Raw genomic sequence first — 17,178 nt, forward strand, 5'->3', positions numbered from 1 at the left:
GGGATACGAGAAGCACCCTAACGGTATAAGATTGCCGTTCGACCCTACCGAATAAGCGGATTAAGACTATATTAGTAAAGGAAAGACAAACCACGAAAGATATACTAGAGCGAAGGAAACGCTATACCTACGATATAGGATCGAGGCACGAGAATACCTTATTCCGCAGGGAAAAGCATACACGCAGTATGTTATATATAGGCACTTCGAAGGATATATACTAGACTACGGAGTCTACTACTATAGGTATATATATCACCTATACGAAGAAAAAGGAAAACGATATCCCTCGGCATACCTAGAGTCGTACGATAGTAGCTACGCATACGACCCTAAGGATAATAATATTAATATAGAATACTACCCGTTAAAAAACTATTAATATCGCCTATAGAAAGGGCATAGGACGACGAAGGAAACCTAAAGACCCTTTACTCCGTGGAGACAGACGGAGGATAGAAAACGGTTTTAGAAGTCTAGATTAACGAATATTACCTACGAGCACTATTAGATAGTAGGGCAATAGGTAACTATATCTTACTAGTAGTAGTTAACCGATATATACTACTATAGAATCACAAGACTCGGGTATATAAGCTTTTTAATATTAAAGGATAAAGTTTCGATTATAATAATAGAACTATCGACCGCGAGACCGATTATCTCGACGCAACGATATAAGGACACTATAAGATAATCGTCTTCGATATTATAGACTTATATAAATACGATATAATACTAGGTCACCTATAGTTAATAAGAAGTAATCCGGTAGTCGATTAGCGCACTGGCTAGTTAGCGTGGATAGATACAACAACGCGATAATCACTATTTAACTAGAAAGAAGCGAATATTCGCGACGACTTAGCCTCTAAAGGATCTTTACCGAAGGATATAAGCGAGCCGAAGTAGGCAAAAGCCGTAGTACTAACCGAGAAGGCTATACAACCGGGTATACGATATAAACAAGGAAAACGAATCCTCGCTAATATTATACAAAAGATATTTAAAGCAAACTAAGCCCTATAAGAAGAAAGAAAAAAGAAACCTATAATAGAAGAAGAACGAATAAAGAATATACCGCTAGAATACCGAAAGTATAGTAGGTTATTTAAGGAAACCCTCGAAACGGGTATTCCGTAATATAGTTAGTAGGATCACGAAATCTATCTTAAAACTAGAACCTCGACTAAGTTCTATAAGCTCTATAACCTTAACGAGAAGTAACTTAAAATATTACGAGAATATATCGACGAAATACTTAAGAAAGGCTATATTCGAACCTCTACCTCGGAAGCAGGATATCCCGTTATATTCGTGCTAAAAAAGAATAGGAAGCTATGGTTAGTCGTGGACTACCGGTAGCTTAACGATATCACGGTCAAAGATAGGACGCCCCTGCCGCTTATCAATAAGCTTAAGGATAGACTCCACGGCAAGAACTAGTTCACCGCTCTTAACCTAAAGGGAGCCTATAACCTAATCCGTATAAAGAAGGGAGACGAGTAGAAAATAGCTTTCCGCACTAAGTTCGGTCTATTCGAGTATTTAGTAATGCTATTCGGCCTTACTAATGCTCTAGCTACCTTCTAACGAATGATCAATAACGTGCTTAGAGAGCACCTAGATATCTTCGTTATAGTATACCTAGACGATATTCTAATCTTCTCGGAGACCCTTAAGGAATATAAGAAACACGTCTATTAGGTACTGAAAACACTTTAAGATACGAACCTCTTAGTTAACCTAGAGAAATACGCGTTTTATATATAAGAAACCGTATTCCTCGGATACACGATCCGACTAAACGAAATCCTAATAGAATAAGTAAAAATCAGCGTAGTTAAGGACTGGCTAGAACTAAAAAACAACCTCAAAGAAGTATAAGCATTCGTAGGATTCGCGAACTACTACCGACGCTTTATACGAGACTTCGGCAAGATCGTAACACCACTCACGGAACTTATAAAGGGTAAAAAGGAATTCTACTTCGGAGAGGAATAGAAAAAGGCTTTCGAGACGTTGCGAGATAATATTCTATTAAATACTATACTCACGACCTACGACCCCGAGAGGCCACTCGAACTAGAAACCGACGTATCGGACTACGCTATAGGAGCACAAATTAGCTAACGAGACGATAATAATAACGTACGACCAATCGCCTTCTTTTCGAAGAAACTTCATAGCGCGGAACTAAACTACCCTATTTACGATAAGGAATTCTTAGCAATTATCGCCGCTATTAAAGAATTCAAGTATTATATACTAGGGACGAAGTTTAGGACTAAGGTTTACACCGATCACTAGAATATCTCCTACTTCGCTACGACATAAGAACTTAGCTCACGATAAGTACGATACGCTGAATTCCTAGCCGAATACGATATTAAGATTATCTATCGGAAGGGATCGGAGAATGGTAGAGTAGACGCGCTTAGCCGCCGACCAGACTACGATATAGAAGTACTAAAGGCCAAGGGCTAGATATTTTAGAGAAATAACGAAGGAAACTACGTATAAATAGCACTTAACCTCCTTATATTTAGAGTAGAAGTAGATACTATACACTACGATAAAATACTAGATTAGATGTCTAAATATAATAAGGAAATACCTACGGACTGCGCGATAGAAATAAGAAAAGGACCCACTAGGAATAGATTACTTTAGATACTACCGCCGCTACGCGATAAAATCTTAATTAATATTTATACGTATCCTACGGCAGGACACCAAGGAGTTAGAAAGACTCTTAAACGAATACGACGAACGTACGATTACTAAGGAATTAAGGCAGACGTCGCGCGTATCGTCGGATAATACGAAGATTACGCACGTAGTAAGGCTACCCGGCACAAACTATATAGAGAACTAAAGCTACTACTAGTGCCTTTAAGACTATAGGAATTAATAGCCTTCGATTATATCACGAAGCTACCTAAGTCAAAGGAACCAGGATCTAACGTCGAATATAATAGTATATTCGTTATCACGGACCGAATAAGCAAATTCGGATATTTCCTACTATATTAAGAAGCAATAGACGCAGAGATACTTACATATACGGTGCTCAAACATATCGTGGCTAACCACGGCCTTCCGGAAGAAATCATTTCGGATCGAGGGACGACATTTACCTCGAAATTTTAGCAAGCCTTAATAGCTTAACTCGGAACTAAACATAAGCTTAGTATAGCTTACTACCCTTAGACGGATAGACAAATAGAAAGGTTAAACTAGATATTAGAATAGTACCTACGGTACTATATTAACTATAAATAGGATAATTAAGTCTCGAAGTTACCACTCGCCTAACTCGCCTATAATAGTGCACCTACGGAATTAACTAAGATCTTACTATTCTACGCGAACTATAGATACGAACCTAAGTTTAGTAATAAGATACCAAGGGATAGACTACTTACTAAAAAAGCTATGCTAGAAGTAGACTAGTTACGCTTACTACACGAATATATAAAGAAATAACTCGAATTCGTACGCATACGAATATCGAAGTACTATAATTAGAAAAGATCGAAGGGACCGATCTTTCGGAGGGGAGATATAGTCTACTTACTACGCAAAAACTTCATAATAACTCGACTTTTACTAAAGCTCGACTACAAAAAACTTAGACTATTTAAGATTAATAAAGTTATCTTAGACACTAACTATAAACTTTTACTACCCTTAAGTATAAGAATATACCTAGTCTTTTATATCTTACTACTCGAAAAGGCACTATAAAACGTAAAAACAAACTACGAACTAGAAGTTCTTAAAGAACTCTACGAACTAGAACGAATCCTCGACAAATAAATAATTAACGGAGAAGTTAAGTACTTAGTTAAATAAAAAGGCTATGCGAATAGCGAAAATATATAGGAACCACCTAAACACCTAACGAACTACTAGGACAAGGTCCGCCGTTTCTATCGCTCTAACCCGACGCCTAGGCATACTATAAGGCAGACATAGTAAAATCCTCCATAAACAAGGGCTCCGGGGGACCACTGCCAAAACACTCCTCCTAATTTTCTATGAAATCTAGAGTCACTAGACCATCTATCGAAGAACGAGCTACGAAATTACTAGATATAGAGGCATCCGATTAGCGAGTACTCTCACGCTCGGCCTCCTCACGCTCGACACGCTCTAGTTCCTCCATACTATCGATACCACGAGACACGGCTCGTATTATCTTTTCAAACCACAATTTCTTTTATTTTCGAAGACGCTCTACCTTAGCGTCTATTATATAACGAGCTTCCTCCGCCTTTTCTAATTTAGATTCGAAGCGGGTATATTACGTAGTAATTCGACGTAATTGCTATAGCGAAAGCGCTTTAATATCGCAATAAGAAAGGTTAAGACGGACGCACTTAAAATAGCGCGAAGAATCCTCCTCGGAAGCAATATATTTACGATCGTTCTTTTCGCAAGTAGAATAAGTATTCTTTATTTTTACGGAATTCAGGAACACGACCTCGAGAAGAGCGTCACGTTATTCGGTTTTTTAGGAACGAAAATTACGATTTTTCGTAACGCGGTCTAGTATTTTAATCAGCATACCGTAGGAAGAAGGAGCAAGAAGCAAGGAACGCATATCACGGGAACCAACACGGTTTTAAGATCTTAGGATAAGATCCTAGGAGAGGAGATATTATGTTACGACCTAATATACGACCGCATGCGCCGCCATACGGCCCGCACGTGATATAACGCATAACCCACTCTTTTTCACTAGTTACTTTAGATTATCTATAAAACACCATAATCCGGATTATCGCACTTATCTTATAAGCCTTATAATCCACGGGTATTATTCGCTTCACACAAAGATCCCCTTAGTATATAAGAAGCCTAGCTTCACCATAGTTAGTCTCTACCAGCTCCTTAGCTATTAATATAATTATCTACGTAAGATCCACTATCTCGCACATAGACTATAACCCGACCGCTCAAGTCAACGACATCCTAGTGTACTTAGTTCAAACCCGACTTCTATTCTATCTACCCGGTAGCTAGTCTAGACCCGAACGTCACAAGCGGGCTATTAGACGAGGGGCAGTCCATAATACTAGCGCTCTTTTAAGCGTGATTTTTAACATAGCATTCCCACCGTCACTAACGATCGTATTATTTAGAAATTCAAGAATCTAAGTCGCTAAAAGGCCCTTATTACGTGTATCTAAAATTAAGGCCTAATAATCTTCGATATTCGTTCGTGGCGGTATATTAAAAAGTATATAGGTTATAAAGTGTGGGAGGGGCCACCGGTGTGGTGTCGTTGCACTGCGGGGGTTGATACCGTTGGCACCTTGTGATCTAATATCCCGCCGTAGCAGGCGCCTTGGTCGAGGTACCTGCTTACCCGGAGCGCATTGCTCTTCATACAACCCCACAGCTTCGTGTTTAGTTCGTCAACACACTCACAAGCATCAACGCGCGTCAACCGGACCATCCGTTTATGGAAGCGTTGGCATTGTTATCATAGCCTGAGCTGAATGCTGCGGCCAGCGGCCAGCGCCAGCATCAGCATGTCCAAGAAGTTCGGTCGCCTTACATCGGGGCCTTGGGGCAGGCTCAAGCCCGTGGATCAAGAGTCGCTCGACAGCATGGGCCTGGTCTCGAAAGGCGATGATCGGTAAGTCGTCTGTTTCAGCACCTAAGGCTGGCTCAACGTATCCACACAGTATCTAAGAAACGGCAGACTGAAAGACGAAATCACACAAGAGAAGTACTTTCGTAAGATCATGGAGAAGTACATGATCTTCTGCGTAGATGCTGCAACAGGTGACGAGCTGAGCCGACGATTCGCAGCTCTGGAGTTGGCAGAGGGAGCAGGACCGCTCTCAGCACCAACAGCTGCGCCCTTGCGAGGAAGGAGCAGAGCAGAAACCCCCAACATGAAGCCGGATGCAGAGGAGCACCCAGAAGAATCGCCGGATAAATTCGAATCCAAGACCAACATAGCGGTTGCTCCAAAGAGCAAGCAATCTGCAGTTGTTTCTCGCAGCACAGAAAGGGAGTCCACAACAATTTCGACCTCCTCAGAGACAGCGCCTCGGCCGTCTTCGGAAAAGTTGGCAGATCCGGAGAACACCAGGGCACTTTCGGACATTTTGATGGCTCTCCGAAAGCTGCGTGAAGGTATAGTAGCCTCGAAGCGGGTCGATGATTTCGCGAACCAAGCCTATCTTTTCTGCGTCCGGTTGAGCATACTCGTTCGCCATCCTGAGTCGTACCATCCCGCCATACTGTGGCTCCTTCAATGGCTTCACCCGCAAAATGCTCTCGAGTCCATGACAAAAGAGGAAATTGTTGGTTATCTCGTTCTCGACACAGCATGCCGTAGAAAGGAGCTCACAGAGGCGTTCATTCTCGCCAAGAAGTATCAATTGAGGAGTGCCAAGGTCTACGCCGTGCTCCACGCACTTGTCCATGACAACTGGGTCCGCTTTCGGAAGCTCAAGGGTGAGGTGGACGGTCACAAAGCAAGGATCATGGAGTTTGCGGAGAACGACATGCGAATCACGACACTGAAGGCTTTTGGGAGGACATACATGAGCGTGAGAGTGGACTTCTTGGAGGCAATGACAGACAAAACGTGGCCCGAAATACAGAAAGAGGATGAATGTGGCTGGCAAAGAGAAGGAGATTTGGTCATTATTCGAAAAGTCAAGGGCAAGGCCCCGGCCTGAGGGTATCGGGACACGTAGGGTCTTGCGAATTGGCGGCTCGATGAAAACCTGAGTATATGGCTAAGCTCTGAAAGCGAGTCTACTACTGTCACAGGGTCTTGGCAACTTTCTCTCTGATCAAAGAGGAGACGCAGGTACTCATTGTATTCTCCCATGGAAGCATTGTGGGTGATTGAGGTGTTCGACCTTCATTGAGGCATTCGATAGCAATATCCTGTTCTCGAAACATACGAAACCGAGGCTCAGAGAAATCATCGGGCATCTCGTTGTGCACACTCGCTTCAAATCCTGGCCATCCGATATCACCACTCACCAGGTGGCGTGCCAGCAGTCAGGTAGCCACATATGATTCCTTCTTCTCTTTCTTATCTCCTCCTTCCTCCTCTCCTTCCTTCCTTCCTCCCCCCACCCGTCCCTGCCTCCTGCCTTTTCTTCCGTTGACAGCTATCGCTGTCCGTGGCTAGCACGTGCCTTCCATTACCTTACCCAAGATCACAAAATTTGCACTGCTGCTGCAAGTTTATATTGATACTACAACTCCACCTCAGCTCCTTATATCACACTAAACATCATGACGCCGCTGAAGAAGAAGCAGAAGACCTCAGAAGAAGGCCGCGGCGCATCTTCGGCGCTCCTCAGCGATTCTCGAGCCGGGTGGCTTATTAAGTACGTTTCTAAATGAAGATGAAGCCAATACTAACGTTGCCAGAAGCGCTGAACAATCTATAGATCTTATTGCCAGCGGCGAAGTCCTTGTGGCTCATCGAGATATCCTCACATGCTGCTCCGAGTATTTCAAACGTTGCTTCGAAGATACATGGGTCGAAGGCCAGAGAGGATCGGTTACATTCGATGATATCGACCCGAAATATCTAGCACTTTTCATCGGCCTCGCATATTCGCATTCTTCGATCGTCTCGCTGACGCCTCCCACTCCGCAAACCGACCCACAACCAAGCAACAAACGCACTCCGATCAAAGACCTCATTGAGGTTCATAAGCTGTGTGATCGGTTCATCTGCCTAGCGCTGGCCGATTATATAGTTGGCTGCATATATACGTGCATCAGCGACGCGCACCGCACGCTTTTTCGCTTCCAGCTTGACACAGCACACCAGAAGGCTGTGATGCGTGAGTTTGCAGATGCATACGAGCCGTTGGGGAACGGGGCTGTCCATAAGGCGATAGCCTCGACACTGATACAGTACTTCTGTGAGGGAGTCAGTTTTGAGGCTTGGGAACAACACGTCGATGAGATTGCGGATAGAATGACATTCGTGGTTAGAGTCTCACAAGAATTTGCCAGAAAGCTCAAAACGCAAGTCGACGGAAGGAAGATGAAGCGACGAGAGCTCAAAGCGGCGGAACAGTAAGGACTGGTTTCCAGCGCTCGGGTTGATTTGGTAGCGTCGTGGACTCCTGGGTGCTGGACTTCTCCTGGCTCCCTCACCCCTATTACATCAAAGAGCGGTTATTCTCAAGCACCAATCAAGCAAAAGCAGTGATCCAATGGCGTGCCACTCCAGATTAGCCTCAATATGTTTTCTCATACCTTGTAAAGCCGCCGGCGTCCGCTCCATGAGTCCACATCCCCATCGGTGGAGGAAGATTGAGTCTCATGAGGCATGTAAGTCAAAAACAGAACCTCATATATGGAAGCCGGCAAAAGGTTACAGCAATGTCAACCTGATAACGTTTATCTTGTTCCACATAGGTTGATGCCTTGAGCCTAAGATTGGCCTTTGGATAGATCCCCGTCGAACAGTTGTACAGCCCCCAGCACCTGAATTTGAACACGGGTCCTCAACATATGCAATGCTCTTGCGGCTGCACTGCCATCTCGAACCCGTCAGGATCAGACAAACGGAAAGACAAAGTCAAGTGGGCGGAGACTGTGAAGAATACTAATGCTGCAGTCTTGCATGACGATTGCTACTGCGCAGTCGCGAGATGCGCAGATCACCTGGACTTTCAGGGGAGGAGGTGGCGAGATGACTTGATGGTGTCCAGGAGGCGGATTGGGACTAAGGTCGAACTTGAAGGCTTTTTAGTCAGGCGGTGCCTCAAGGGTATCAGGATTGGTGGGCAAAGGGGCGAAAAAGGGGCGCTCACATCTACAAGGCATTAATTAAGATGCGTTACATACGGCGGCTTTACGCCCTCCCAGGGGTTCACTGGTGGCGATGGTTCATGGGTCTTCTTCGCATACCAGCAAAGGTCAAGACGAGGATGAAGTGGGATAGTTCACCAAGGATCACGGACTGGGTATTGAGCTCACTGTTGGTAATGCTATTGGCGTGACTGCTGCCTTTGTTTTACCACGTCACGTACAGCGCCCTGCGCCGCTTCAATAGCTCGCGACCTTGACCGGCGCCTTTCCCATTGGCTGTTTCTGGGTCCTGTGGTGAGATGCGGCGATGAGGCTGACGCAGAACTCAGATATCTGCGCTCCAAAGCGTTCCTCGCGTTCGACAGCTTCGACCCGGGACAAGCACTATTCGCTGGCGGATGAGTTAGGGGCCACGATGCCTATTCGGGCCGCTGGCCAAAGCGATCGCGAGGCTTGTTCCGTTCTGTGCGCCAAAGTTGTTTCGTCGAGTCGTGGTTTGATGCCATGGACTTGTATGCAAATATCGTTTCAAGAGCTGGTCCTTCAGCTGGTGATGATGACCCTCATAAAGACGACGCTAGCCGATAATAAACGAACGCCATATGCAATGCGACTGTGCCCGCTCATCAACCAGCATTTGTTCAAATCGATGCGTGCTTCCTGCCTCCTCGAACGTTGCGGGCGAATATCATTTCTTCTCATAGTGTGCCACGGCCTGTTCCAGCTCTTCAAGTGTTGAGCGTCCACCATAGACGTCTGCCAATGCTTCGTACTGCCGCCTTCGTTCGAGGTCCATTTGCTCGGCTTGGCGGGCCTCGGCTAAGCGGCGATCACGCGCCTGCAGCACGTAGGCGTTGATGCCGTATCCTGCCACAGCCAGGGCGGCTACTGACGTGAGCCTTTTCAATCGTGAGTATAGACGTTCGGGAGGCGAGCGAAATCCTTGGTTAAGCAAAAAAATACGTACCATCGCGACGGCATTCGTCGTCGGGTGGAATAATGCAAATGGAATTCAGCGAGATGCGCCGGGTGGACCTTGGTCGCAGTTGAGAAAGGTCGGGGGTGACGTTGCTGCACCATCGAGACGTGCGGTTCGCGCAGTTTAAAGCTTGAGGAGGTGGTTGATGGGTTGAGCCTTGTTTAGCCGGGTGCTCTCAATTGATGTCCCTACTTACGTATCCTAACACGGGGTAATTGCAACGAGGGGGCGCGTCCAAGTTCACTTATACAGACGACCTACCGACCAACCGGGAGCACTCGGGAGGCTTCGGCTACAGCTAGAGCGGCGCGTGTCGGTCTCCGCAGGCTTCGGACATAGCATTCTCGCTGTTGGACCACCGAGGTGACGTCTTGTTCGCGATCTTGCCCGCGGGATAAGGTGATTCTTTGGCGGATAAATGCACAATATTCAAGGTCACACCCTCGTTTCTGCGCCATGGAGGGCGGGGGGCAGGTGATTCTGCACGCAGCGTCATGCCACTTTGTATCTACCGTCGCTGAAATAGTCAAGTAACAAGACAGCAAGCTTCATGTTCCATTGCGCTGAGGGAAACCGTCCTGCTTTCCAACTGCTTGGCGGACGAGCTCCAGTCTTTGGTTAGAGGTTAGATCAATCAGGTCTTTTGTTAGATGGGTTCAACCGCCTGCATGTGCGCGGTGATATCACCCGCAGTGTTCTTGTTCGTGGTCCTCGTCGTCAGAGCTTGTCCACGCATCTAACTCTGCGTCTTCAAAACTTTCGAGGGGCCCGCCGGTTACGTCCGATGTTGCGTTACAGCCATATCCAGTGAAGACCTCCTCCGTCCGGCCACCGCCGCCTGAGTCTATGGCAAGCTCACTTGGGCCAAAAGCCAGACTGCCGGGCGTCGAGTCTTGACCTTGGAGCCTGCATGCCGAATACGCGTTGATCCATTGTTGCCAAACCTCATTGACCTGCATGTCACTCAAGATCCGCAAGTAAAAGGCCTTCGAGGCAACCATGTCAACGAAGTTGACTAGAATCCCACAATAGGCTTCTGCAACAGCGTTCGGAGAGCCAAAATCCCAAGGAAACCCTCTACTCAATCCATACCGTCGCCAAGTCTCGGCGGTGCAGACGAACTGGACTACCAGCTGTCGGAGCGTCCACCGCCGGGGTGAACCGTATTCCTCGCAACCAAAGAACTCATGAGATAGAGACACCGGGGTCCTGCTCAAGGTAGACAAGACAATTTGGGTGATTTGGTGTTGCAGCTTGGCCACAGAACGTGCAAAGTTCGTAGCCTTTAGCTCTATCTTGTTGTCTCTGCACTGCTTCCAGAACTGACCCAACGCCCCATGAATGACAGGCGACTCCAGGAATGCCTCGAGCAGCGCACGATGGCTCTGGTCCACGTTCACGCCCCAAAAGTGCTGAGCTATGGCGTTGACGAAAGAGACGCTTCTGCCACCGGGATCCATCATTTGCGAATACCTTTTCGTCAGAACAGGCAGGCTATGGAGGTCAGTGTACAGGCAACGGCGATTGTAACACTTCTTGCCCCAGCATTGCTGCCATCCATAAATCGGACGACCATGCTTGACCTGCTCGTCGATTTGACGCCAGTAATCAGCGTGACGACGCCGCAGGCTGCGCTCAACTTGCACGGGTACAGGCCCTTTCCCAGGTGCTCTCATCTTACTTGAGCGGTCAAGAAGACTTGGGTCTCGGTCCTGTCTCGGTAGCTCGAGCATCAGCTGCCTGAGTAGTTGCGTATATTGTTGCTTCGTCGATCTGGTCTGAGCACCTGCTGGGACAGATATTCCACGACTCAAGCTCGAAGATCGTGTCTGGTTCGACGTCCATGATTCTCCTCCAAGCCATGAGCTTTGCATGCCATCGAAGCTAGTTCTTGTAGACATGATGTTTTCGAGACCAACAACGTGTCGGTGCCGGTGGCGTTGATGGGATGATGATTTTGCCAAGTTTTGTCGGGCATCACACTACCGTGCTATCACAGGGTAAAGCCACAGCACTGTCACGCCATGGGGTCATACCGGGTATAAATACCGACACCCTAAGGGCTTTGACATTGTGTCGCGAGCTTCGGCCGTCCTCGTGTACAAAGGTGGTTTTGTCGTGCGACCGACAAAGAGACAATGGATGGATGGATGAAGGATAGTAGTTGTCCCTGTATACAGCCCTGTGCAATACTCAGGCCATACAGCCCGACAATATCTGCTCAATTGGCACCGCTTCTAGCAAGGACTGTGGTCAGCTAAGACAGACCAGCGCTAGCGACTTTGTCGAGAACTTACGGTACGTACTTCAGAAGTTCAGTGTAGGGTAACTTAGACTGAGCCTAAATGCATGCGCCTGAGATTGGTTGGCGCTAATTAGCAGCCACCCGATTAGTCCATCATTCACCTCCCGCGCCTCGTCAAATACCTTATGGCGAGCATCATCAATACAACCTTTCTGCTAAGCTCGCTGACCGCGTGGCCATTCCCCTTCCGTCGGCTTGCCTCGTTTCCGCCCGCATCGCCGTCCCCCGCTGATCCCTGGAGCAGCCAAAGTACTTGGCGAACTCATCAGAGGGCAGGTTGATACTTCAACACCGTGACTGTCATTAGCCGCGATCGCCTCCACCTATTACCTGTTAAACCTACCGGCCCTCCAGACCGCGGATTGCGACATATCTTTTGCCATCTACCCACCACTTCGTTCCGATTCCGCTGTACCTTTCCGAAGCAGCTTGCGATGACCGCTGCATTGAGTCACTACTGGTTCTGAACCCAAATTATTCTCGTGGCCGTCAACGAAGTGCTAGGGTCGGGTATGGCCTTACACTCTTGAAGCCTTGAGCCAGACAACTGTTCTCGACGCATTTGCTTGCACTCCGCGAGTTTGTCCACTCTCCAGGGCCCCGGTTGTCGTTCACTATGGTATGCGATTATAACAGTATGTCTCAGACAGCAGATCCGCTGACATTCGTTTAGGGCTGCTGCTTCTCCCGCTCCTCCGGGCCCAACTCACCCTACCCGGGAGGTGACTTGACGACGTCCGCCGGTGCGATCAACCCGCCGCCTCTCACTCTTCCCGAAAGCGCACAAAGCGCCGCTCGACGAGGGCATGCGGGCGCCAACACGGCGAGTAACCATCGATCCGCCGGGAACCAAACGCTCGCCGACAACTCCCGAAGGCATAGCCGACAGCAGCGGCCGCTCGACCAGCACATCAACAAGCCCCTGAAGCCCTTTTCATGGATCTCGAAAGACCGGCTGTGGACGCGCCGGGAGCTGGCGCAAGAGCGTCGGGATTTCTTCGACACACGTGTGACAGGCAGAGCAGAGATCTGGCAGACCATACATGCTGCACTCCAGGCCATGTGGGAAGACCCAAATGGGGCGGATGGCGTGGCGCTGGCGCAGACGATCCTTTCGGCCGCAGAAATCTCGTTGCCTACCGGGAGTCTTGCCAACGGTGTGTACGATTCCTTGGGCAATTACTACCCTCTGCCACAGTACATTGTGTGCGATCCCAACAATGTCTCAGAGGACAGCGATGTCAAGGGCGAGCTTCCAACGGGTGTGGACGACCCACAAGCCGAGGATATCTCGGAAGACATGGAGAAAGACAAACACGTCGTGGACGTGACCCCTCAAGTTACTCTTCGTGCGAGGTTGAGCGAGAACGCCAGAGACTACCAGATCATGATTAGCCCATCCGAGACTTCCCGGAGCGTTGCAAGGAAAATCGCAAACAAGGCATCCTTGAGCGCAGACAAAAGCATCCGAATCGCGTACATGGGCAAGATCTTGAAGGGGGGCGCGTCCCTCGCATCACAAGGGTGGCAGGAGGGGCATATTGTCAATGCTCTTGTCTTTGATCACAAGGCATGATAGGCTGTCCCTGTCGCTCTGTTCCTTTATTTTTCCTCACGAGGGTGCAATCTACAGCGTCAATGGAGTTGGGAGTCTAGCGGTGCCCATCGTCGGTCACAGGGGCCTGTCTTCTTATTGATTCACTCTTTCAGTTCAGGATTTGTTCTTTGTTACATGCACAAACGGACCATAATGATAGTACAGATTGGCGTGGATTTATAGTGGCAATGGCGTTTTCCTACGTTTCCAGTTTCCCCATCGCCCTTCATTTGGGATGGTCGTCGTCCTCGGTGGAATGTGTGCCAGCTCTCTGTAACCTACCCATTCCGCTGGGGAAAGGGCCAGTTTTCATTAAGAAGCTGATTCAGCCCCGGTCGATCTAAGCAGAGGACCCAATCTTATTCAGCCCTTTCAATGACCCTAGGCTGAGCGCCAGGCCCTGCGACCTGCTTCTTATCCGGACGAAACCAGTAACAGGGCCGTCGTCGCCCTCCTTTTCAATGCTGAGGTTCGCCAGTGCATCCTCGCCTTTTGATTGTTAGCTTACACGACTGGTGGTCCTTTCGAAACGGAAGCATGACATACCGAATACGCTCCGCGCATAGAGATTAGCACTCAAGAATTGGCAATCACCCTTGAGGCTTGCCTCAGGGGTCAGACACTCCATGTTCGTACACGCCATGAGTTGCTCCAGGAACTCTCGGAGGGTCTTCGCCTTGGAGTTGATGTTCACCTTGTTCTCCCACTCGAATTCCGTCCACATAGTTCGGAACTGGGTTTCTGTGCAGAAAGCGGGCTGGATGTAGTCCATGATGTCGACGTGAAGATCATTCAGAATGACAACATTGGTATCGGTCGAATGGGCACCATCATAAATGACGTTACCAAAAATGACACCAGTGTCAGTCGACGATACTTTGATTGTGCACTGCACATTGTGGAAATCGTGCGGCCCGAGATTTTGGGTAGTGGCACGCTCCACCACCTTGAGGTCGCCGAGAGTCGCGAACTCGACCGACAGGTTTTGGAGTGTCTCCATGGTCTGGTTCACCAAAAGGACATCGAGTACAATGTCAAACTGGTGCACCTTGACGTAGGCTTCCGCATACACAGGATCGGAGAATCCGGTAAGCTGAACAACCCGGCTGAGCTTGGAAGACAGGTCTTCTGTTGCTGACTCGCCGCCTGTCGCCCTCTCCAGGTCAACCTCGGTCTCGTCGAGGCCGTCACTGGCGTTTTTCCTGGACAGCTGCCTGATGTCTACTACATCATCAACTTGCACAGCTGTCTTGGCCTTCTCATGCGCCTCCCTTGCCGCCCTTTTCTTCTCCTCCACTTGCACCATGGCGTTGAAAGCCTTGCGAGTGTCCTTGAGCCACACATTCTCAAGCTCCTTCTTCTTCTCAAATTCAGCCAGAGAGCGAACGCAAGACATGATGCGGTCAACTGAGTCCTCATCAATGGGTGCTTTGACGAATTGTGATTGGCCCACGCGTAGAATAGAGATCATGATGAGCATCGCCTCGGCACGCAGAGCGTTGGTCCGAGCCTTGTCCGACGAGAGCTCAGAATGTCGCAGAACGAGTTTGACCAATGTTGATGAAAGAACAGAAGCAAGATAGTAGTCGCCATCAAGAATCAGTTGTCGCAATGGGGGCTTCTGGGCCGCTTTAACAGCTTCAAGCTTGGCCGCCGCTGAGGACTGGCTGGTGAGGGCAGTTTCCGTAGCGTACGTACCGTCCGCAAGGACCTTACGAGATCCGCTAGGAGCAGCAGGCTTGAACCCGCCGTTAGGTTGGTCGTCTGCTTGCTCCTCAGAACCGTGGTCTTCAAGAAGTCGCTGCTCTGAAGCCAGAATCGGTATCTCGCCAAGGCTGGACCGGATCCTCTTCCACGCGTCTCGGATATCTTTCTCTTCAAGAGAATATTCGCCAATGATCCACATAATGCCACGATAAACCTTTCCGGCGCGTACTTCGTCGAGAGTAGATACTAGCCGCTGAACGATAGTAGGGCGCAAATTGGGGAACTTCTCCACGACTTCCTTGACAAAGTTGATAACATCAACCGCTGACGCATTCGTGAAGTCGGCGATGAAGTCCATCAGAAGGTCCACAACACTGGCCGCAACTTCCGAGAATTTGATAGCACATTGGTGAATAGAATGAATGAGGAGAGATCGATACTCGGCGTTCTTCTCGTATTCTTGGTCCACAGTTTTTGACAGCTCCTTCTTGAGAAGTAGCACCACTTCTTCAACGTTCTTGCTGGTCACCATCTGCAGCGCAATCTCAAGGGCCTTTTTGCGGACGTCGAGATCAGTGCTCGTTAGAGCACGCAGGATTTCCATCGTGAGATCGTCCAAGACACCGGGGTTTTTCTTGCGCAGTTGATCGACGCGATCGAGGACGATGAGTTTCACGTTGTTATCTGCCTCCTTGATGCTCAGCTCGATGAACTTGGCGGCGGCAGCCTTGACGGCGACTGGGTTGTTGGTTAGGGCAGTAAGAGACGACGCAGCCTCATAGACAACTGTAGATGCGCTCGCTTCGAGAAGGTCAAAGATCAAGCGAAGATAACGAGCCTAGACGGGTAAGTATAGAAAAGAATCACGCCGGACCGACATACCTTGTTCTGTGAGTTTTGGATTGCGTCCTTGCGGATGAACTCCAGCTCTACAAGTTGAAGGAGCTCTTCAGCGTTGGCAATACCCTCGAATACCGAGCTCAAGTAGATTAAAGCCGCATCGTGATCGATGCTGGCTAACGCAGCAAAAGCATTTCGTTTGCAGGTCGCATCCGTCTCGCTCTCTAGGAAAGTCGCGATAAGTTCTGAAGCATCGGGGATCAGAGATGGGGAGTGGGAGAAGATCGAAGAAATAGCAAAGACCGCGTTCTTGCGGACATAAGCATGCCGGTGCTCCAGACATGAGCGGGCTGAAGAAAGGAGGGGCTCAATAAGCTCAGCTTCGCGAAGCTTGCAGAGGAAGCGGAGGGTGTTGCCGCGAATGTACTCGTTCGGGTGCTGGAGATCGTTTCTGATGCCATTGCTGGGGAGCAGTCGTCAGTACAGCTCCTCCCACATTAACTGTTCGACCTACCAGACCAAGATCATTTCCTGCTTGAGCTTGCCACCAGCGTCAAGCTTCGGGCATATCTCGTAGTAGAAGTAGAGGAGCTTCTTGAGTCGCTTGTCCTTGGCGGGCATAACAAAGCTACCGACGCATGTGAGTCAGTTGGCTATACAGCAGGTTGCCTAGTACTGACCGTATAATATGCATAAGCAAAGAAGGCATTGAGTCACCATTGAGCATGATGGTCAAAATGCGCTTCATGGTCTCAACCTTCGAATCGTCGGTCCCCTTCTCGAGCTGGGTCCGCAGATCGGACACGGAGGGAACGTCCGCAGCATTGTCCTGGTGGACCAAGCTGTATGAATGCTCAAGGAACCCAGACATTGTGTAGGTCTTACGGGCTCCGCCCCGTCGCGTATCTCCTGAGCGTTCCGCGATGCGTTGTA

The 17,178-nt window shown here is 48.6% G+C and overlaps 5 protein-coding genes across 5 annotated transcripts; 2 read left to right on the plus strand and 3 right to left on the minus strand.

Annotated features, from left to right (window-relative positions):
• Positions 1–5,543: 5,543 nt before the first annotated feature.
• Positions 5,544–8,080, plus strand: F5Z01DRAFT_681923 (uncharacterized protein; the record flags this gene model as incomplete). The annotated part of the gene is made up of 6 exons (XM_046265726.1): positions 5,544–5,650; positions 5,717–5,837; positions 6,090–6,575; positions 6,597–6,668; positions 7,294–7,373; positions 7,417–8,080. The coding sequence occupies 6 exons, from the start codon at positions 5,544–5,546 to the stop codon at positions 8,078–8,080; spliced, it is 1,530 nt and encodes a 509-aa protein (XP_046117423.1).
• Positions 8,081–9,505: 1,425 nt separating this feature from the next.
• On the minus strand, positions 9,506–10,254 carry F5Z01DRAFT_637246 (uncharacterized protein; the record flags this gene model as incomplete). Its single annotated transcript, XM_046262265.1, has 4 exons — positions 9,506–9,759; positions 9,785–9,952; positions 9,993–9,997; positions 10,058–10,254. 4 exons carry the CDS (start codon positions 10,252–10,254, stop codon positions 9,506–9,508), a joined length of 624 nt encoding a protein of 207 aa, XP_046117424.1.
• Positions 10,255–10,479: 225 nt separating this feature from the next.
• Positions 10,480–11,697, minus strand: F5Z01DRAFT_637247 (uncharacterized protein; the record flags this gene model as incomplete). The annotated part of the gene is made up of 1 exon (XM_046262266.1): positions 10,480–11,697. One exon carries the CDS (start codon positions 11,695–11,697, stop codon positions 10,480–10,482), a length of 1,218 nt encoding a protein of 405 aa, XP_046117425.1.
• A 535-nt stretch (positions 11,698–12,232) lies between these two features.
• F5Z01DRAFT_141005 (uncharacterized protein) lies at positions 12,233–13,937 on the plus strand. The gene is made up of 2 exons (XM_046257667.1): positions 12,233–12,720; positions 12,775–13,937. Exons 1-2 carry the CDS (start codon positions 12,718–12,720, stop codon positions 13,675–13,677), a joined length of 906 nt encoding a protein of 301 aa, XP_046117426.1. The 5' UTR covers positions 12,233–12,717; the 3' UTR covers positions 13,678–13,937.
• A 101-nt stretch (positions 13,938–14,038) lies between these two features.
• On the minus strand, positions 14,039–17,116 carry F5Z01DRAFT_623795 (coatomer beta subunit; the record flags this gene model as incomplete). Its single annotated transcript, XM_046261340.1, has 5 exons — positions 14,039–14,187; positions 14,245–16,243; positions 16,288–16,708; positions 16,760–16,873; positions 16,926–17,116. The coding sequence occupies 5 exons, from the start codon at positions 17,114–17,116 to the stop codon at positions 14,039–14,041; spliced, it is 2,874 nt and encodes a 957-aa protein (XP_046117427.1).
• Between the last annotated feature and the right edge of the window lie 62 nt (positions 17,117–17,178).

This window comes from Emericellopsis atlantica (genome assembly GCF_019669845.1).
Source record: "Emericellopsis atlantica unplaced genomic scaffold F5Z01scaffold_16, whole genome shotgun sequence".
Lineage (NCBI taxonomy): Eukaryota > Fungi > Ascomycota > Sordariomycetes > Hypocreales > Bionectriaceae > Emericellopsis > Emericellopsis atlantica.